The sequence below is a fragment of the Eucalyptus grandis genome, chromosome 2 (assembly GCF_016545825.1).
Source record: "Eucalyptus grandis isolate ANBG69807.140 chromosome 2, ASM1654582v1, whole genome shotgun sequence".
NCBI lineage: Eukaryota > Viridiplantae > Streptophyta > Magnoliopsida > Myrtales > Myrtaceae > Eucalyptus > Eucalyptus grandis.
In genome coordinates, this window is record NC_052613.1 from 54,289,486 (window position 1) to 54,310,694 (window position 21,209).

General features: G+C 40.9%; 3 protein-coding genes across 4 annotated transcripts; 2 read left to right on the forward strand and 1 right to left on the reverse strand.

The window, feature by feature from the left end:
• The first annotated feature begins 3,475 nt into the window (after positions 1-3,475).
• On the forward strand, positions 3,476-9,260 carry LOC104433796 (casein kinase 1-like protein HD16). 2 transcript variants are annotated; one of them, XM_010046664.3, is made up of 16 exons: positions 3,476-4,220; positions 4,801-4,929; positions 5,053-5,126; positions 5,222-5,291; positions 5,367-5,422; positions 6,073-6,144; positions 6,264-6,358; positions 6,439-6,505; positions 6,604-6,733; positions 6,808-7,026; positions 7,103-7,242; positions 7,416-7,590; positions 7,719-7,809; positions 7,931-8,088; positions 8,623-8,811; positions 8,919-9,260. In XM_010046664.3, exons 1-16 carry the CDS (start codon positions 4,137-4,139, stop codon positions 8,976-8,978), a joined length of 1,809 nt encoding a protein of 602 aa, XP_010044966.2. In that variant the 5' UTR covers positions 3,476-4,136; the 3' UTR covers positions 8,979-9,260. The 2 variants fall into 2 exon arrangements, with proteins under 2 accessions (XP_010044966.2, XP_010044967.2); XM_010046665.3 differs by having other exon boundaries at positions 3,478-4,220; positions 7,112-7,242.
• An 858-nt stretch (positions 9,261-10,118) lies between these two features.
• LOC104433798 (protein PHOTOSYSTEM I ASSEMBLY 2, chloroplastic) lies at positions 10,119-13,555 on the forward strand. Its single transcript, XM_010046666.3, has 6 exons — positions 10,119-10,323; positions 10,571-10,677; positions 11,372-11,537; positions 12,142-12,234; positions 12,665-12,795; positions 13,067-13,555. Exons 1-5 carry the CDS (start codon positions 10,251-10,253, stop codon positions 12,793-12,795), a joined length of 570 nt encoding a protein of 189 aa, XP_010044968.2. The 5' UTR covers positions 10,119-10,250; the 3' UTR covers positions 13,067-13,555.
• Positions 13,556-14,707: 1,152 nt separating this feature from the next.
• On the reverse strand, positions 14,708-19,369 carry LOC104433799 (metal tolerance protein 4). Its single transcript, XM_010046667.3, has 7 exons — positions 18,834-19,369; positions 18,028-18,197; positions 17,510-17,708; positions 16,137-16,315; positions 15,832-15,982; positions 15,455-15,585; positions 14,708-15,176 (listed from the first exon to the last, which is right to left on the reverse strand). Exons 1-7 carry the CDS (start codon positions 19,033-19,035, stop codon positions 15,003-15,005), a joined length of 1,206 nt encoding a protein of 401 aa, XP_010044969.1. The 5' UTR covers positions 19,036-19,369; the 3' UTR covers positions 14,708-15,002.
• Positions 19,370-21,209: the final 1,840 nt, after the last annotated feature.

The following is a 21,209-nucleotide window of genomic DNA, read 5'->3' on the forward strand; positions in this document are numbered from 1 at the left end:
TGGCCGGGGTCGTCAAGCCCCGGTCATGGGTCGGTGACAAGGGCCGGCGACCCTAGCCGACTCTCCCCACTCCGTCGCCGGCCCTTCTTGGCAGCGGTGTGGAGGCGGTGGCGGCAATGGCTCATCCCTCGCCCCCCCCATTATTAAATTTTAAGTTTTTTATTTTTTAGAATATTTTAAATAAATTTAGTTTTAAATTTAATGTAATTAATTTTTATATTAATTATTTACACATCGAGACAAAACGACAAGGGGTCGGGCGACCCCGGCCGACTCTCCCCACTCCGTCGCCGACCCTTCTTGGCGCGGTGTGGAGGCGGTGGCGCAATGGCTCATCCCTTAGTTGCCTCCCTTCGCCCCCCCCCCTTAAATTTTAAATTTTAAGTTTTTTATTTTTTAGAATATTTTAAATAAATTTAGTTTTAAATTTAATATAATTAATTTTTATATTAATTATTTACACATCGTAGACAAAACGACGTCGTTTTTGCATTTTCTCGCCACGTCAACGTGTAGAATGATGTTGTTTTGCACTCACCTCGTTGGAAAATTGCCACGTTACGTTAAAGCAATTTGATTTTGGCACTTAAGTGTACATTTCCAAAGTTTTGGCACTTTAAGTGTCTCTTTGTGCCAAGTTTTGGTACTCTAGGTGTCTATACCTCATTCATGAAGCCTCCCAGAATTTAATTGATTTATTTATTTCTTTTCTACATGTTGAAGAGAGGGGCTTGGTCTAATTAGCTAGTTGGTGAGGCAATAGCTTACCAAAGTGATGATTAGCTGGTCTGAAAGGATGATCAGCCACGTTGGGACTGAGACACGGCCCAGACTCCTATGGGAGGCCGTTGTATCAGTATCTCAATTTCAATTCAAACAAGGGTTTGATTCACATTCCATGTTTTGAGAAATATTTACCATTTGAAAAGAGGAAAAAATGGAGTCTTTGTCTAAAGAAATACATTGAGAAAGGACAGATGTATAGAACCTTTCAACGAGATAGTGCTTTTTTGACTCTCTAAAAAAACAATTAAAGAAGACAAATTCTATGGCGATTTTGGATGTGAAATATCCAGACAACTAAGGAAATCAACAACTTTACTTTGGACGAAGCTATATAAATGCAAACCATGTTGGAATTTAATTGACGATGAGGCTTGAGAAGTATAATTATTACAAACGAACCAAACTCGAAAAGACTCAACTAGAATTTAATAAAAATGTAAGATAAAGATATATGCTGAGATTTAATTGACGATGTGAATCTTAAAACTGATATGGAAACTACAATTAAGAAGCATACCAGAATTTGATCAATGCAAATCTAAGAAATGAAAGTCCAGTGCGGGAAAGTAAAAATAATTGAAAGATAGTCAATTTGGATTTGTACAGGGCTTCTTAAAAGATGGATCTTGGTTTCATTAGATGTACCATATTTGTTTCGAATGGTTCCAAACAGTGTATCCATGTTCCTTTATTTCCAAAAGTTTTGTGCCAATTATTTCCAAAACTTTTGGGGAGCCTCGTCGGCTTGAGCCTCACCGTGGCTAGGAGCTCAGCCTCGCCATGGCTTGCTCAACCATGACAAGGTCATCGACTCTCGTTTGGTTAGCAACATGTCAAAGAACGTAAAAAAAAAAATGAAAAAGGAAAAAGAAAATTGCTTAATTCATGAATTGCTTTTGAGAATAAATAAATACTTTTTTCTATTTCTTAATTCTATTCCTTATAATTGAAAAATTAGCTGACATTATTAAATTGATTTTTATTCTTTTTCTATTCTAGGGAACAAAATAACATAAATAGTCAATTACCAAATGGATCCTAAGTTGTTAAAGGGTAGGGTTTCCCATTATTGTTGGATAAAAAGAGAGAGAGAGAAAAAAAAAGATATGGGGTTGATCAGATATGTTTTAAGATTGTCCTCTTATTCATAATGTACTCTGGTTGAAGAAAAATTACAAACCCAAAGGCGATCAAACTTCCATCTAATTAAAAGAAGTTGCAACAAGTAAGGAAATTAGGAACACATGAGTTGCAAAACTTTTAGTTTGAGTTACCATTAACATGGTATCTTGCTATCTTGTTGCAATTTTGTGACGAAGTGCCTTATGTCAAAAGTCGTTATTTGATTTTTACTAAAGAAGATAGATTCTATGGTGATTTTGGATGTGAAATATCTAGGCAACTAAGGAAATCAACAACTTTACTTCAAACGAAGCTATATAGATGCAAACCATGTTGGATTTTAATTGACAATGAGGCTTGAGAAGTATAATTATTACAAACGAACCAAACTCAAACAAACTCAACTAGAATTTAATAAAAATGCAAGATAAAGATATATGCCGAGATTTAATTGACAATGTGAATCTTAAAACTGATATGGAAACTACAATTAAGAAGCATATCGGAATTTGATCAATGCAAATCTAAGAAATGAAAGTCCAGCGCGGGAAAGTAAAAATAATTGAAAGATAGTTAATTTGTTTGATTTGCACGAGGCTTCTTAAAAGATGGATGCTCGTTTTATTAGATGTGCCATAACTGTTTTTGAATGGTTCCCAACGGCTGTATCCATGTTCCTTTATTTCCAAAATTTTCGTGCCAATTATCTTGGGACACTATGATCTAGTATTTGTGCAGTTAACCGTTAGAAAATCATATTAGTTGCTCTACGATCTAGATTGCTTTATTTTTCATAACTTCGAACTGGTAATCGTATCTCGATGCTCCTTATATATTCAGCCTTCTAACACTTTGATCATTCATCCATTTCTATTTTTCGACACTTGCATCGGATATCTTTTATCCAAGTGTCATCGTAAGTCAATAACAAGATTGTGATAATTATTAATGCGTGCCAACACATTGCTACCGATTCTAATCATCAAAATGGGTCACGTTTTTCTTGATTTTTCACCTTCTAATTATGTGTTTATCCATGTCAACGGCCATAGTAAGCACTTACTAACAATCATAAGAAAGAAATTTATCGTTAACCTAAAAAGATCCTACCAAATATTTCAAATCACGGATTTCAAAAAACTTGAGATCACCATATGGAAATCACGTTGTACAAAGAAACTTACAAAAGGGTCTTCTACAATTAAATTACTACAGCGAGGTGAATTACATATCTAGACCAGAAGTTACGATCCATTAAAAGATTTGTCGAAAAAATACAAAAAGAAATCTATAATTTTACTCAAGCATCACGGGACTCACGACACCGGCACGAGATGAATAACGTCGCACGAAAGAGAAGTTACATACAAAAAAACTGGGAGGACGTTACGATGGTGAGAAAGTTAACACTCGACCAGGTGGATTGGGCTGCGGTTTTTGCCATTGGGGGACCTGAAAAAAAAAAGAGAAGAAAAAACATGTGCATAGTGACGTCATAAAAATGAAGATTTTCGCACTTTAAATACGAAGATAAAAAAAATCACATTTCGATTTTCATTTTCCTTCCTGCTCCCACACGACCTAACATTCGAGTCGGCGGGTGAAATTTCTCTCTAATTTCTTTCCGACTCGGATCTCTTTCTCTCTCTTTTTCTCTCTCTCCAGCAAACCCTAGCCCCCCTATATCTGCAGAATTCGAGCTCGACGAGGTCGAAATCGGATCGATCCATAGCTCGGCGCTGCACGATCGGCGACCTCACTTCCGGAGGGATCCTCTCCGAGCAGCTCGCCGCCGATCGCCGGTTGACCATGAGCAGTGCGGAGTGCTCCGGAGCTTAGCCTGCGCGAGGTATATGATGAGACAAGAACCGGCCTTTTGCTCGAGTTGCATGGGTTACAAGGCCGTACGATGCCCGAGCTTCGCAGAGGTGTACGCCGAGGCCGCGCTCCGCTAGCGAGGAAGCGATCGGGGCCGCCGCCGCCGACGCCGCCGCCGCCGCGGGGGCGACCGGAGCCGCCAGCCGCTGCCGCTGGGAACAACTACGTGAAGACGCGCGCCGCCGTCGCCAGGGAGAGGGCGAGGGGGAGTGGGGAGGAAGAGGGAGTTGGGGGCTGACGAGCCGGCGACGAGAAAGAAGGCGAGGAGAGGGCGGGCTGGTGTTGCGTCGGAGAGGGAGGGGGAGGCCGGGGCCGGGGAGGGCGACAAGGAGGAGGTCGAGCTAGAAGCGATGGGCGACGAGAGCGGCGGGTTGAGTGCCAACAAGGCCGGAGGACAAGAAGAAGAAGGCAGCACGGCACCGTTCCCTGAACGCGTATGTTTTTCTCTTTTGGGCGTTAATTTTTTTTCCCCAGTTTTTGGGTACGGTTGGATGGTGCTACATATGGATACTGAGAAGGTCGTTTTTTGTGTGGTAGTTTGGTGTTATGATATCTTTGATTGTTTAATTGCATTGTAGTTTACATATAATTAAGTAGAAATGCGGTATAATGAAGGGTGTTTAGATTGAGTTAAAATTGACAATCCACTCGTTGATTGTTTGATGTTTGAGCATTTCGGGTGGAATAAGATCCGCTACCTAATCAAAAGGAAAGAAATTAAATTGTTCTCGCAATCTAGAGGCTGCACGAATTATGATATCGGCGGCGTAATTATGGATTGTCAACCATAGATTTTGGTGAATATCTTATGTTATGGCATGAACAACTTGTAACGAGTATTATGTCAATTTTTTGATAGTAACTCGCTTATAATGATGTTGGACGTGACTTATGTCGAGTGATCATGAAATATCTGTTTGTTCTGTAGCTGTGGATCAAGATTGAGGAAAAAGATAATTGCTGTGCTAATTAGGGATTTATCTTAACTTCTCTGTTTCTTCTATATATATGAAGGTACAAGTGGGAGGATCACCAACTTACAAGATAGATAAGAAGTTGGGCAAAGGTGGATTTGGTCAAGTGTTTCTTGGTCGACGTATTAGTGGGGGAAGTGATCGAACAACAGGACCAGGAGCCATCGAGGTGAGAGCATAATAAGGCGTCGTATGCGCTGTGAATATCTTGTCCTAGGTTTTTAATTTGTCTTATTTCGCTAACAATTTGTTTGGGTGTTTCCTTACGTATCATTGCTGACATCTGTATCAGGTAGCCTTGAAATTTGAGCATCGAAATAGCAAGGGCTGTAATTATGGTCCCCCATATGAATGGCAAGTTTACAAGTGAGTATTAATCTTTTCCCATAGTTAGTGCGAGGGCCGCGACGCCCTCACTGTGGCCCACGCCATGTACCTAACTGTTTTTCTCTGGTTGACAGTGCTCTTGGTGGTAGTTATGGAGTGCCTAAGGTGCACTACAAAGGAAGACAGGGAGAGTATTATGTTATGGTACGAGTCTCCTTGTCTCTTGTTCTTTTATGTATGCTCACAACAAGTTCTTGCATCTAACTTATTTACTCACAGGTGATGGACATGCTTGGACCGAGCTTGTGGGATGTATGGAATACCTCTGGACAGGCGTAAGTAATTTTATCTTTATTTATGGTTTTATATGCTTTTACTCGTGGCTTCTTTTCTCTGTCATATCAAAGTACTGAATAATGACTATCTGATCAGAGGAAGTTCAGATTCTGAATATTCTGCGAGTGTGCCCATTTAATAGCTGTAGCTTTTAAAATAAATTCATCAAAACCAGTGCTTAATGTTTAAAGGATCATGAGAAATCTTCTAGTCACTATGCACCGCGTAATGCGAACTTCTTATGGTGTTTTGGGGAGCATGATTTGTTCTTCAGCTTTGCTGACAGTTCTATTTTTACTTTTCACTTGGCTTCTCTTTGAGGAGCAGTTCGGTTAATCCAGCATGGTACTGACAGTCTGTATCTCGTGTTTAGTCATGTTTCTGAGCAGTAGTTTGTTCAGATCATTCCTGGTATGATCTGCAGCCTATTTGTTCTTGCTTGCTTGTATTGATTTACATGAGTCTTTGCTCTCCAGCCAGACAGAGGCTTTGCGAATGAGAAGTTGAAGTAGCAGCTTATATCTTGTGTTGTTGAGTTGAGGCTGGATGCTCTTTACCCTATGGAGACAGAATTTTTTATTCTCAACATTCAAAATGACTAGAATTTTCTCATTGTCAATCTGTGCTTATTATTGATGGTATCGTGCAGGATGTCTTCTGAAATGGTCGCTTGTATTGCAGTCGAGTCATTGTCAATCCTAGAGAAGATGCATGCAAAGGGGTATGATGTTTTACTTAACTGGATTTTCCTCTATTGAAAATTGGATTGGAGATTATGTTAAAAGAGGAGTAATTAGTTGTTGGTTTTCACTTTTCCATTCTCTGACATTGTGGTGCTAGCTATGTACATGGAGATGTGAAGCCAGAGAACTTTTTGCTTGGTCAGCCATCCACACAACAGGAGAAAAAGTTGTTTCTTGTTGACCTGGGACTGGGTGAGCATGATTAATAACAATATCATTGAAAGCTGTGTGTTTCATTTTGTTAAGTAGTTTTCTGACATTTAATTTTACAGCAACTAAGTGGAAGGATGGTTCCAGTGGGCGTCATGTTGAGTATGATCAACGGCCTGACATGTTTAGGTAAATTTGTATTCTTTTTGTTCCCTTGGATGGTGCTTTAGTTAAGTATATGCAATGTGATATATCTTTTCCCATGTTCTTTTGCTGTGTTTTTCCAGGGGAACGGTACGGTATGCTAGTGTTCATGCTCACTTGGGGAGAACAGCTAGCAGAAGAGATGATCTGGAATCTCTCGCTTACACATTAATATTTCTACATCGAGGGAGGTTACCCTGGCAAGGCTATCAGGTGCAGCCACTTTACACAGACTTTATGGTCCTTTAAACTTAATTTAAGAATACACAATTGCTTTTTTCTCTTAGGGGGACAACAAATCTTTCCTAGTTTGCAAAAAGAAGATGGCGACCTCTCCCGAAATGTTATGCTGCTTCTGCCCTCCACCTTTGAAACAGTTTCTGGAGGTTGTAGTGAATATGAAGTTCGATGAAGAGCCCAACTACTCAAAGTTGATATCTTTGTTTGATGGTTTAATTGGTCCAAATCCTTCTGTGAGGCCAATAAACACTGATGGTGCTCAAAAGGTAAACCATTGGTTGTTAAATTAACTGTGAGTGGTGTTTGCAGCTATAATATCGATTTTAGCATCACAATTTCTAGGCTGTCCAGGTTGGCCAAAAGCGAGGAAGGTTGAATGTTGAGGAAGAAGATGATGGCCAACCAAAGAAGAAGGTTCGCCTGGGAGTTCCAGCTACCCAATGGATTTCAATATACAATGCAAGATTACCCATGAAGCAGAGGTAGGTTTTGGTTGTATCTTGAAGATTCTGATTAGAAAGAAGGTTACTCAGGGAGAGATTTTCTATCCAATGAAATGAATGGACATGTCAATTTGTTGATATTCCTTTCTCAAAAGAAAAATTCTTGTCCACGGGACATTGCTGACCAGTGTGTGACCTCATTTTATGTGCAGGTATCATTACAATGTAGCAGATGCAAGGTTAGGTCAACATGTGGAGAGAGGAATTGCAGATGGTCTGCTAATAAGTTGTGTGGCCTCGTCTTCTAATCTCTGGGCCCTTATAATGGATGCTGGAACTGGTTTTTCAAGCCAAGTGTATGAGTTGTCACCTTTCTTTCTACACAAGGTTCATTTATCACACTCTTGCTTCGCTATTCACTTATTTAATCATCCTCTTTCTCTTTGGGATGCCCATCATATTTTAGATTGTAACAGATACGCTAATATCAAATTTTTGACAATTCTGATATGTAGGAATGGATTATGGAACAATGGGAAAAGAATTATTACATTAGTTCTGTTGCTGGTTGTAATAATGGAAGCTCGTTAGTTGTGATGTCTAAAGGTTTGTTTTCTCCCATAGTTGCTTTGATCATTATCCTGTTAAAAAAGCATGCAGAACTCAAATGTTTTTCCTGATATGATGAGGTCTTTTAGAAAATTACTCATAGAGGGACTATCTTCAGGTACCCAGTACACTCAGCAGTCTTACAAAGTCAGCGAGTCTTTTCCTTTCAAATGGATAAACAAGAAGTGGAGAGAAGGGTTTCATGTTACCTCCATGGCCACAGCTGGGAGTCGGTGGGGTATTGTGATGTCTCGCAATGCTGGATTCAGTGATCAGGTGGAGCCATACTGACTGGATACTTATTCTCTCTCTCTCTCTCACATAATGCATTTGCAGTCTCCTGATATGATCTTTTCCTATTATAGTGGGAAAATGCTGGAACTGATTAGTGGTTCTGTTCTTATAGTGTGAACGTTTATGCATAAATGAATAGACTTTTGGGATCTAGGAGCTTATAGTGCCAGTGTGTGAGTTGTAATGACAGCTGGGCTAATTGAAGTTCTTGATCCCCCCATACAAGTTCCCTTTATTTGGGTGAGCATGGAGAAGCAGGCAATATCTCCTGTTGTTCAGTTCAAAGTTAGATGATAGCTGAAATTTTTTCTAAGATTGATGGAATTGTATGGGCACTCTTTTTAAATGGCCCATGTCGTAGCTGAATTGTTTTCCAGGAGTGTTTGCTAGATCGTAACAAGCATGACATCTGAAATGGATTTTAATAGGACAGGATACTTTGCCATTACTTTTATTGTGCAATGCCCGTGAGTTACATCACGTCTTCCTTTTGCACTAGTAACTTTTATTTTTCAGGTTGTGGAGCTTGATTTCATGTATCCTAGTGAGGGAATTCACAGACGATGGGATAGTGGGTATCGTATTACATCCACAGCAGCAACTTGGGATCAATCTGCCCTGGTTTTGAGCATCCCGAAACGCAAACCTGGTGATGAAACTCAGGAAACTCTGCGCACATCCCAATTTCCAAGCGTGCATGTAAAGGTACAAGCTGGGAACCTATTACAATGCTAGCTATCTAAGTTATGCAAATGAAATTTTTTCGCTACGAGGAAGAACTACTTTTTAACATGTCCGATTCTCTGGTGCAGGAGAAATGGGCGAAAAATCTCTATCTCGCATGCTTGTGCCATGGGCGAACTGTGTCTTGACCGTGGTATTACTGCGGTTGTTATAGCAAGATGGACTTCCATATTGATGTATCTTGTTCTTTATTTAGCCTAGTCAATTGTAAAGTCAGATTAATTAGGGTCTCGGTTGCTGCAGAAATTCGGCAACTGTGTCTCTGGCCTTATATCTTTTTTTTTTTTTTTTGGCTTGAACTGTTTTTCTGGCATAAAAGCGATAAAGAATCTCGTCTTGGTTTACTAAAGCCTGCACCATTGGCTTGTTTCTGGTCTATGGTTTTGTGTGAAATCAGACCTTTGTTTTCATAGCGTGAATCACGAGCATAGAATGTAAAAGATCAACTGCGTTGATTTTGCGATTAAACTATTCAGTACTAGTGGACCACGCCCTATGCAAACGATCATTTTAAATGTGGATACTCATATTAGATAGGGTCAACGTGGTGGTGAAAGAAGTATTCACCAAGGCTCCTAAAGTGAGAAATAAAGTATAGAAGAGACTCTGGCATAGAAAGTTAAATTGATACGCGAAACAAATCGAAACCAAAGCAACTCGGTTGGACGTAAAAATGTTTAGGCGACGATTGAATTTTTCAGGGGAGTGTTGTGATCTGTCGAGGGAGGGATGCATTCACTATCTAAAGAATTTCGTGTCTTAATGCGTTGTCGAAATTCTTTTTAATATAGAAAGTTGCATCACACAAATGCCCAAAGGTTTGCAATGGATGGTTGATCGAGGTTTAATCTTTCGCCTCATCAATATCCGATGATCAACTAGGTTTAATCTTTCGCCTCATCAATATCCGATGATCAACTATTGGGATTCGCCCCAGTGACCACTTTATCAACATAGAAGGGGGAGGTGAGGGGTTTAAATCCTTACCTTCTTTTAGGGAGGGATGTGATAGGACGCGGAAGTTTCAGGAATGGGTTTCGATTCCCACGCTCTCCAAGAAGTAGGGCAAAAGTTTGAGAATGAGTGTAGAGTAGGACAAAAAAAAAAAAAAAATATCCGATGATCAGCAGGCATAGCCAGCTAAAAGACATTAATCAATCAGCTGAAGACATGCCGCGGTCGGAAAACGTTGGGGTGTGGTTGATAACATTTTCATTCATCATGACATTTTCATTCGTGTGCTGTTTTGCCTGATCCGCAGGCGATTATGTTCTTGTGCAGCGGGGAGGAAGCGACAAATCATGTGAAAGAAAAGGAAAAAAATCCACGTCGGTTCCCTTCCTCCCCACAAAAATATCAGAACACGCGAGCTCCATCGGTGAGCTGAAGAGCGAGCGACCATGGCGGCCTCCTCGCATCTCTCCGTTCTCCCGCCGCGATTCTCCTTCGCCCCCGCTCTCTCTCACGGTCACCGTAAGCTCTCTCTCTCTCTCTCTCACATAAGTTCCAAGTTACGCGAGACGAGATAAACGGGTCTTTGGCGGTTTGCATTGGCGAGTTCGAGTTGACCCAAATCTTCAAAAGCTGTCGTCATGCAATTCCACTATCGAGTCCCTTACTACAATTCCGAGTCGTGCGAAAGACTACGTTTTTTTAACGTGAACCGGGCCTCCCATGTTATTGTTTTTTGATCAATTCGTTCGGGATGCGAATCCGGCAGGTAATTCGAAGTCGGTTGAGTTTCGTGTGAGGTCCAGCTTGGGAGAAGATGGTAGCCCTGGTCCCGGAGTTTCAGGCTCGCCCCCTCCAGAAACGGGGAATTCCAAGGTCCTTTCCCGCACTTCACCATTTCCTTTCTTTTTTCCAATTGTCCGAATTGCCTTCCTGCTTGACGCCTGCTTCGATGTTGCCTGGTGAGGGTCCTTGTGCGATGAATTGAAATGGGCAATTTGTGTTTGCTTGCCTGTTGGGACTCTCCGCAATCTCCCTATGGTCATCAACGCTCCATTGTTACGAGCAATGCGATTGTCGATAGCTTTGCTCTGCACGTGTGTGAAGTTTCTGTAGCTGTTTTCATTGACTGAAAATGAGGAAAGTCGAGCCAGTGCAGAGGGAATGACAGTAAATCTCCTCTCTCCATTTTTATCCGAGGAGAGCACTGGAATGAGTTCTTGTCGAAAGAAGCACTTTTTTGAGGGGCTTTGGATTTGTATTTTGATATAGTGTGCTTTTGCACAGAAGCGATTTCAGCAATTTCATGAATTTTCCATTATAATATGCCGTTCGCAGTACGGAGATGGCCATCCTACTCCGCTTTGTCATATTTCTTGCCTTTAATTAGTATTTGATGCAACTGCTTCCCAATAAAACCATGATTTCTCTCCCTTCCTGAACTTCATATTAAATGGAAGACATGAGGTTCATTTTTTTATTCATTGTTTTAATTAAGGTTTCCCATGTGCTCATGTAATTTCTTTTATGGTTGAGTTTCATATGTAGCATTGCCCGTTTCCAATTACAGGAGTCTCAATCGTCGACCTCGAGGCGCTGGTGTCTTACCTGTTTGTGTTCGTCTGTGACATTGATCAGCAAGTCCGGCTCATCCATAGCTCTGCCAAAGGCAACTGCCCCAGATGCAAAGGAAAGAGCTGTTTGTCGAAACTGTGGGGGCGGTGGTGCTATAATCTGTAAGACTTGAACTCTTTTCCCTTCTAAAATTCAGTGTTATCGATACGATCTCTTCTTGAATACATGCAAATCCTATATATGTAAAGGGAGTGCAATGCTGCGATGTAATGTGGTACAATTGCTTGTAATTTGTTATCATGAGAATTGTGCAAGTAGCACAGTGTCAGTGACTGCAGTGCGAGAGTACCCTGTTTAATATCGGAGTAGCTCACATATCAAGTACTTAACTTTTGCCAGTTGAGAACGCAAAATCTGCTTGCAGACTGTCCAATGATTTCTCCTTCCCAATGTTATGAACTTCTCTTGTTTTTTTCTTTTGGTCAGATCAACTCCTCTTGTTAATTCCTCCTTTTTTGAGGGGTCATTGTCAAACTACAGGAACTTTTCATTTTAGCTGTATTGAGATGCATGTCCCTGGTAACATGACTTATCACTTAGCTATAATCACGTTGATGAGTACAAAATTCCTTCGTCTTGCTTCTGTAAAAAATTGTTATATGAGGTTGAAAGAATCAACAGATAGTTTTTCTCCTCTTAGTGATTTGCAGTTTATAGCTGTCTCTGCTGCCACCTAGAATTCACTAGTTGTGCTGTTTCATATAGGTGACATGTGTGGTGGCACAGGAAAATGGAAAGCTCTCAACAGAAAACGGGCAAAGGATGTTTATGAGTTTACTGAATGTCCAAATTGTTATGGTATGCACCAAAACTTAGCCTTTTCACTCTTTTTTCCCTTATTGGTCTGTGCTGTCACCACTGCTAATGTTTTACAGAAAATTTGTGCTTCTCTCAGAGAGTTATTATCTAGGGGAGCATGAAAGACAACATTGAACTTTGGATATAGCGGCTTATTAAGATTTTGCATCATTCTCTTGTTTAAGAGTCCGTCATCTGTTGCATATGCTTAATGCAGTGTTTTTACCTGTTAGCCCCGCATAGACATGGAAGGAGAATATTTCAGTAGTCTCTGAAGAACTCTCTCTGTACTGAGTTTTGGAAAAAATCTCTACCTGCATGACATGGGAAACCAAATAACTTTTTACCGGTCAAAAGCATTGGTACATATGAGGGAATGCAAAATGAAAGTATGTTGAACCTACATCTCTGTTATGTTTATTGTTTTCAGGCCGAGGAAAACTTGTGTGTCCCGTTTGTTTGGGGACTGGATTACCCAACAATAAGGGTCTTCTTAGGAGGCCTGATGCTCGCCAGTTACTTGATAAGATGTACAATGGCCGCCTGCTCCCAGGTTCTTAGGTGAGCTCTCTCGCCGCCTCCACCTGTTGTAACTGAGATTTGCCCGCGTGTTTGTACTTATGTTCTGACACTTGGAAAGGTTCAGAATAACTTCCGTGAATTTCACGTGTGCTTCTCATTTTGAAGCTATATATATTTTCTTTTTTTCCCAGGGAAAGTAGATATCGATTGTCAAAAAGACTATTTCTTCTCCTTGCAATTGTAATTTAGGTGCAGAAAATTTTTCCTCTCTTGCTGACGATTTTTTCTTCACTGGTGCTTCTTCGTGAAGGGCACTGGTGACCGTGACTCGCAGCAGTTTCTGATTCGAAGTTCCAAAGGATGGACAAAGAAAAGGCTGTCCGTCCAACATGGCTTTGAATATCCACCATTCATCAGCCACAGCCAGGAAATAGCTCTTTTATCCTTCCCCACTTCTGTGATCTCCTAAGAGTGCTCAAAAGTTCGCATTGGTCCAGTATAGCTCTTTTTCATCTTTCAGCAGGTACTAAAGTCTTCCTCGCCAAGCAAACCGACTGTATGCAGTCGGAGCCACTCTTTAGAGATTTGCTTTGAGAATCTCTTTGGTTGGGCTGCATTTTGAGAAACATTCTAGTTTCGATGGACAAATTGTATGCTCCTATATACTAATAGAGCAGGTAGAGAATTCTGCAACATCACTAAATTTGGGGTACTTAATTGAACAAACTACAAAGCTTGGGGGCATCCTTGTCTGCAATTAAAAAGAAGTTTAGGCCCTCCGGGCGCCATTGCCTCTGCAGCTATAATTCCAAAAGTACGATTTTATTTCTTTTTCAATAGACGGATAAATGATTAGAATAACAAAATCCCAATTATGCATAATAGCCTAATTCTATTTTTCCGTGCCTAAAAGTATGGATTTTTATTTTATCCGTGCTGCTAAGTTTCTTTAGACTACGTTTGGTCGTCCGGATAATAATTAGGATATGATAGGGTAAAGTAGGATATTAAATTCTTTGGATAATAAAGGCGGACATATCTAATCCTATCAAGTGTTTGGTGCACTTCAGGATAAGATTAAAAAATAAATATGATATTCATTTAAGTTATCAAATTAAAAAATAGAAAATTCAATTAATTAAAGGCCATGGAAAAACCCTAGATCTAGGAATTGTGGCCACCTCCATAGTGGCCACCATTGAAAACGGCAAGTGATATCTTCTCTTTTTGTTAAATTCTTTCTTTCCTTAAAAAAAAAAATCTTATCCAATCCAGGCTTATCCCACCCCCTCCTTCGGATTTTTTATCTGGCGTTTTATCCAGATATATCCAGGTTTGTCTGATCCGGTGGACATTCCTAAACATCGGATAGGATAACAAATTATCTTATCCGGACTCAAATCCGGACTACCAAACGCAGCCTTAAAGATTAGTGGGTGTCACGATGCTGTTCATTAATAAAGATCGATAAATTATTGGTAGTTTGTTAACACTTTCACGAAAATATTATTATTTTTTTTTAAATAATGCATCGATTTTACTATTCCTTTACGTAATTCGTCAGCCTTAATTTGAGTGACTTACGAAATTTTGTTAGATTAAACCATCAATTAGCTTTTGAGTTGTTAGCTCTTATTTTTCATTTTGGCCAAATGCAGCACTTGTTTGATTTACCAACATTTGATTTTCTTTCTTATTTTACTATATTTATCGCGTTGCCAAAACACTGGTAATTAACTTAAAAAAAGACTTTGGAAATGCGAAATTAATTGATTACCCAAAGCATTGGTATGATGACGTATACAAAAACGTTGTTTTGTCATAAATCCAAAATGTCGTTCAGGTTTTTAGCTTCAGAAGTAGACGGATGGATTATTATTATTTTTTAAATAAAAATACGTGACTTGAGTATTTCTGACCTTAATTTTTTGTTCCTTTTTGGCATTTGACCTTTTCCTCAATAACTGCTTTTAACATTAATCAAACCTTGCAGAAATTCATTAACAATAGGAAAAAAAGAAAACCGGCGTCTCAAAAAATGAAACGGTAAAATTGTGATACCGGGGAAAAGACTCGGTTGCAGGATTCAACATCCCGCCTTCTGTTTCAACAAAATTTCCAGTACCCCCCAAGCAAACGAATTGTCCGACGAGTACTTCCTACTTGGGGAAGAAATTCTCCTCTTCCATTTGCAACGGCGATGTTCTCACCGCCCAGATTCGGGAGCATATAATGAGTATCAGGACCTAGTTGTTCGGAAGCCGGCTCACAACATTGTGCTCTGGCTTATGTTCACATTCATAGTCGAGATGAACGAACGCCCGCTCGACTTCCGGCAGCTTCTCGAGCTTTATCTGGAGGGTCTCCCCTATCTCGTGGGCTTCCTTCAGAGGCAGTTCCTCCGGAAGTTCAATATCGACCTGATCACAATCCAGACACAATCCAGTTTATTCCCCAAGAAGTCGAAAGCAAGACGAGTCAACGTTTTGCTAAACAAGCAATCCATTCAGGGATCAACTCGGTTCAGACAACACTAGACTTAAACATAGTAAGTCACAAGTGATGAATTCAGTCGACAAACCAGCACTCATCAGTTTCACCGCCATCAAACAAAACTCGGCATTGTGGTGGAATCCAAAGGCACAGTTGGAACCTATCCATGGCTCTTAAAAGGAAGTGACTGTATTTAAGGACTCACCTCCACAAAATAAAGCACGCCAAAGGTGTAAGCACGGACAGTGTCGATCCGCTTGACCTGAGGATGTCTTATCACCAAGTAAGTTAGTTTCTGCAAGACTTCTGGAGACGCCGTTTGTCCTACGAGCGAAACTGCATTGAAAAGCATACGTGGTAAATGTCCTTGGCGTGAAACGAGCCTGAAATCAGCATCACATCGTCCTGAGTTTTCTAAGACAACATTCTACTCAGCAAGATCATACGCAATGATTGACCCCTCCATGAGATTTTCTTTTTCCTAGTTAAAGTTCTTCCAGTCAACCTTTTGAACTGTCAAGGTTAATTGATTACCTGCTAGGCACAGTTTGAAGAGGATAGAGATGACATGAAAAGAGGTACCTGCATTTTCCATGACTGTTCCAGACCAATTGGTAATGGTGTAAAGTGCAAGCAAAATAGCGCCAGCAGGGTCAATCCACCAGTAGAATTCATCACCAAGGACTGCTGCGGCGAGACCTACTACATTTGTTACCACATCGAAGTAGTGATCCTGACAATAGGCAGCAATGGAAATTCAGGTATTCAAGTCATGCATCTGAACAGATGTGTATCTACTCACTGAAATATGTACCAGGAATTGTCATCTTATGATGTAAATAGCAGTCAAGGCAGAGATAGGTTAAGACTAGTAATTAAAGTCACACCTTCGCATAGGCACGGACAATGTCATTTGGTGAGCTTCTACAGTAAAGCCAGAGAGCAAGTTTTACAACAGTAGCAGTTAACATGATTGAGTATAGCCATATCAATTGGCTTGTATCCATCTTTGCGGTAGCTTCATCTTCGACTAACTGTTCTACAGCTTGGACCAGTACCTGAAAGCCTGAGGGAAAATTTAATCCATAGGCATCAATTCTTTTTCCCATTCCAAATCCAAACACTCAGTAGCGATTATGAATTTTCCTTGAATCAAGAGGTAGAAATGTTTAGTTCAATTCCCTCACTGGATTTAGAGGAACTTTCTCAGAAAATAGTGTTGAAATATTCATGTCAAAAGCATTTGTCAATCAATACACTCATCAAATGAGGTCATTGTCGATTCTTAATATGGTCTGCCCATCAATCGAAAAACATTCCTAACTGTCGAACATCAGTAAAGTTAACAAACTTCATTTGGGGAGGACAAAATGAGACAAAATTCTCCCACACCCTTGCACTTATAAAGGATGAGAACTTGGCTTAAAAAACACCCTACGTCTGGCACATAGACATCTCTCTCTAAGCTTCTTGTATACAGTCACCCCTTTATCGACCCAAGTAATCCCTCAAATGAGCTTGTTACCCTGCCCAGTGAGCTTAAGCAACCACATTCTTCTAAAGTCATGAGTCAAAGGCATTTTCCTTCACACTTGAACGGAAAATCAACTAGGATGTTTTCTTCTTTTTGCTAGGACCCTAGGATTCAGTTGCTGAAAAAAAGTAAAAAATAAAAAAAATGAGACATCCTGTATCAGATAGCATCCATCCATGTCATTGGAGGTAAGAGAGTGGGAGAGGAGCCATCTGCTGCTTATTTCCATTAGTGCACAATACTGAGATAATTGCAGTGTTAAAATCAGAAAAAGGAACAAAGCAAACATCTTCCCCGTTATGGCACTACCCACTTCAAATCATGCTGAACTTCTTGATGAATGCTATTGACTGCATAATTTACTTAATTATTCATACTTCTGTCCCTTCACATTGATTTGACAACATAGGTATTAGGCAACCAACTTTTTTCTCCATAAATAGTCATTCGAGTCTCACACTTTGGGCTGCAGAAAAGAATTCGCTAAGCATACGCTTTGATGTAAGTCTAGCAGCCACAAACATCTAAAATGCTTCAAACTTTTTAAGCCAGCTTTAAAAGGCTAGCCATGAGTTTCAAAATCTCAGATAACTGGTTTCTCAACATGATTAAAGTCTTGGAACTTTCTTAAGTGAGGCCAAATCTGAAAGCTGTTAAGAGGTTTAGCATTAAGGGCCACAATGTCCTCGTCTAATTATACTCCCCAGGTGATGAATGAGAAAGTACCTAGGGTAGCCATGATAGCTGCAAAGACGATTATTCCTACCGGTTGCACCCTCACTTTTCCAATGGGATATTTGTAGATGTTTATCTTCTTCATCGACAGGTGTGTGAACCAAAGTATGCCACCAGCCATGAGATCAAGTAGAGAATCCAATGTAGATGCTGCAATAGCTATTGATCCAGTCATAACTGTTGCATATACCTGTATTATAACATGTATTCCATCATGAATCCTTCGAGCATTTGCAATGTGAGTACAATTGATTTGACAAACAACGAGCTCTAGACAACTCTAGATAATTCTGAAGTTATGTAAACTGCCAAATAGAAACACTATTCGAGAACAACTCAAGCAAGCTTAACATAAAAAATCGGATATTGACTTTAACAAATATGCCTTCCATGTAAAGAGAAAAGGCTCTTTTGATGCAACAAGCACCTCAACCGCAGTGTACATCTTCAGCCAAATTAACAGACAAAACACTTGTGCCAGGAATCGAACAAACTGGCGGATGTGCTACCTTAAACGCCAGCAGCACAATATTGGCATAGTTTGATATCTTCATCGCTCTTTCATGCTGCGCTTGTTCCTCCGTATCCTCCTCATCTTCTTCACCATTGCTCACCAAAGCGTCCACCTCTTCGAAGGACTTCAAGGTCTCGAGTTGCTTTTCATAGTACTCCTTCTCCGCTGTAAATTCCAGGAAATCCGTCTCATTGTTCAAACTGGACAAGGGCCCCAAACGAAATTCTCTTTACAATGGAATGGAAAGGAGACACTTAAACATGAGCACAGCAATTGTATGCGCAGTCATATTACTGGGAGAGAAAGGACGCATTTTTACCGGGATCATGCATCACAAGCAAAGCTTTCGATTAAAATAAACCGGAATTCCGCTGAAGAACATTACTATATCTTTGTTTGAATAGAGAAATTTATAAAAAATTAGGAAAAATAGTCGTTCAAGCGTCATAACAGAGAATGGCAAGTAAGTCATATTGAAATCAGATTAAAGTCAACGAGCCATTCTCTCTCTCTCTCTCTCCGGAACGCTTCCCAACGTCAACGCAGATACGAATCCCCAAAGGAGCAAAAAGGACAGAGACCACTGTATAGCAATCGCAGACGATGCTCCGATGAGGATAAAGGGAAACTAAGAAATGATCCGCGCGCTTTTTTCCAATCTGTTCCTCGAGCCCGCCGCGAACGCAAACAGGATGAGCGCGAATCGTCCCGACCATCGAGCCATCCTCCTCCTCCTCATTCCCGTAAACGCCGAAAGGCAAGAACAAAGGAAACCGGAGCTCGAGAGAGAGAGAGAGAGACCTTTGCTCAGGCCTTCGGTCTTGGAGAGATCGATGTCGTGCGGGTCGGTCTCGACGTCGAGGCCGGAGCGGATCTTCAGCGGCAGCTTCGCCACGAACTCCGTCCTGAGAGTGTTGACGGAGTTCCTGCGGCGGAGCGATCTCCCGCTCCTCCGCCCCCCGCTCGACGACAGCAGCGGCGATTTCGCGTCCCCATCCTCCATGACCTCCCGCCGGCGCCCGCCTCGAAGAGAAACAACGAAATAGCCGAAGCTCGGGGACCGACCGAACGCCCGACGGAGAGAGAGAGAGAGAGAGAGACGACGACGGAGGGAACGGAACGGAACGGAACGGAGGAGGGAGGAGGAGACGGTGGCTTTTTATCTACACCGAGTGGTGGAGGAGGAGGCCATTGCCGCCCTTTGTCGTCGTCCTCGTCCGCCGTTAACTTGCCTTTTCGGGACCCCGTGTTATTATATTTACGACCAGTTCTTTTTGTTGCCTTGCAATTAAATGGGGATCGCCACGAAGTAGTGGCCTTGTGCTGGCCTCTGCCGGTTTAATTAATGCGGGTTTAAATAATCCCGTTCAGATTCCCCTCCTCGCCTCTTCTTCCTTCTAGACTTCCCCAGAGGAGAAGGACTTCTTCCTCCTAGACTTCCCCAGAGGAGAAGGAGGAGGTAGCTGAGCCAGCCCCCCCCCCGAACGTCGGTTCAAAAGTCAACGGAAGCGAATGTTTACCCGGACTCAGATCCATCGCGACAGCACGTGAGCGCTCCTCCTTCGCTCCGTTGATTTCGCACCGGCACGCGGTCTGCCTCCCCGTCCCGAGTGTTTATCGATAACGGGAATGTTTTTTATTGACTAATTATTTCGATAACACGAACATTTATTTTTAAGAAAATTCTCCTCTAATCATTCGTTTTTCACAAAAATAATCAAAATTCTTAAATCTTTAAATTGGAATATACAATCATTTCTCATCGTAACGTTATATTGCTTGAGCCTACTAATGCACGAAATAGCAAGGTCTAAAATTTACATATTCTATAGTAATATCATCCTTTGTCTTGCCGATATTTTCAGTTGGAAATCGTTTTTTTTCCAACCACAAACTCTGTTGGAGGTTGACAGGTATGGAAATGATTTACGTGCATAATTCGCCAAAAATAGACGTGGGTAATTTTCATTGTAAATTAAGTCATTAACAGCTCATCAACTAAAATATTGAGTGGACGAAATTCTCTCCTATCAAGAAAATTGTTGCCGTTCCAAAATGCTGTGGGTACTAATTTTTGGACGAGGATGAATAATAAGTTTATATGACCGTGAATAAGTTTAAATACAAGTTTATATATAATACAAAAAATGAGCAAGTCTGAGCTAATATGCAAAAGTATGGTACTGCTAAATTTTAGGCGAGATGCTATTTGTTCCCAAATTGAGATGCGCTTGATGATGCATGCAAGGGATTCTCGGATCCTTAGTCGATGAACTCTCCAAAAAATGCTCGACAAAAGCGTACTTCCGGAACAGACGAGGACAAAAGCCAATTTGGACCGTAACATAAGCCGGGTTGTCTCGATACAAAGACCAAAAAAGCGACCGACTAACTCGGAAGCGATTTCGAGAACGTGCCCAAGGTGCCAGAATCCCATGACCAGCGCGCGCAGTTCGCGGGCGAGTCAAAACGTACTTTCGGATCGGAAAAAATCGTTCAAAAAAGGCTAGTAATCGTCTAATCGATCCGATCTAATTTGGGAGTTGATACCGTCCAATTTAAATGGAAGAAAATTATTATACGATATCTTGAACGGTCTGTACCCTCTTCGAGAGCACGTGGAATTGATGGCACCATGTAAAAAGTTGCGAAAAATAACGAGCTGGGACGTGGCAATGAGATCACATCCACGCAAGCAAGATTCGAATGAAAGAAAAGTCAGCCGGGGTAGACAAGTCACGTGCCGTGCGTTGGTCTTTAGTTTTGCCATCACAGCACTGATCAGTCCATCTGAGTGACGTCGTAGAGTTCTCCATTCATTAAAGAATGTTTGGTTTGAATTGTACCGTGTTCGGATTGTACCTTATTCGCTCCCCCAACAACCCGAGGTCCGAAATTAGCGGGCCCATTACTATCAACCCATCAAGATACTTACAACTATCTTATCGCACAAAATACGTCACGATTAAATAGTGAGTACAACACGGGTCGAAAGTTCGCTCACGACCTGAATTGAGCTCGTGATTGTATACTAAAATGATAATCCCATCATCAACAAGGCAATATCATTTTAGCATCGTGGCCACCTTACCTTCACCAGTTTTTTTTTTTTTTTTTTTTGTTAAATTTTAACATTTTTCTCCATTCAACCCCAAAAAAAAGGAAAAAAAATTAATC

Bases quoted from the DNA above. Each gene is read 5' to 3' on its own strand.
- LOC104433796 (XM_010046664.3), top strand. From the start codon at position 4,137: ATGGGCGACGAGAGCGGCGGGTTGAGTGCCAACAAGGCCGGAGGACAA. The intron at 6,145-6,263 runs GTATGATGTTTT...TTGTGGTGCTAG, and splicing joins GAGAAGATGCATGCAAAGGG to CTATGTACATGGAGATGTGA. The intron at 6,506-6,603 runs GTAAATTTGTAT...GTGTTTTTCCAG, and splicing joins CAACGGCCTGACATGTTTAG to GGGAACGGTACGGTATGCTA.
- LOC104433799 (XM_010046667.3), bottom strand. From the start codon at position 19,035: ATGGAGGATGGGGACGCGAAATCGCCGCTGCTGTCGTCGAGCGGGGGG. The intron at 16,316-17,509 runs GTACTTTCTCAT...ATTTTCCCTCAG, and splicing joins AGCTATCATGGCTACCCTAG to GCTTTCAGGTACTGGTCCAA. The intron at 15,177-15,454 runs GTGAGTCCTTAA...GATTGTGATCAG, and splicing joins GCGTGCTTTATTTTGTGGAG to GTCGATATTGAACTTCCGGA.
- LOC104433798 (XM_010046666.3), top strand. From the start codon at position 10,251: ATGGCGGCCTCCTCGCATCTCTCCGTTCTCCCGCCGCGATTCTCCTTC. The intron at 10,324-10,570 runs GTAAGCTCTCTC...CGAATCCGGCAG, and splicing joins CGCTCTCTCTCACGGTCACC to GTAATTCGAAGTCGGTTGAG. The intron at 11,538-12,141 runs GTAAGACTTGAA...TGTTTCATATAG, and splicing joins GGGCGGTGGTGCTATAATCT to GTGACATGTGTGGTGGCACA.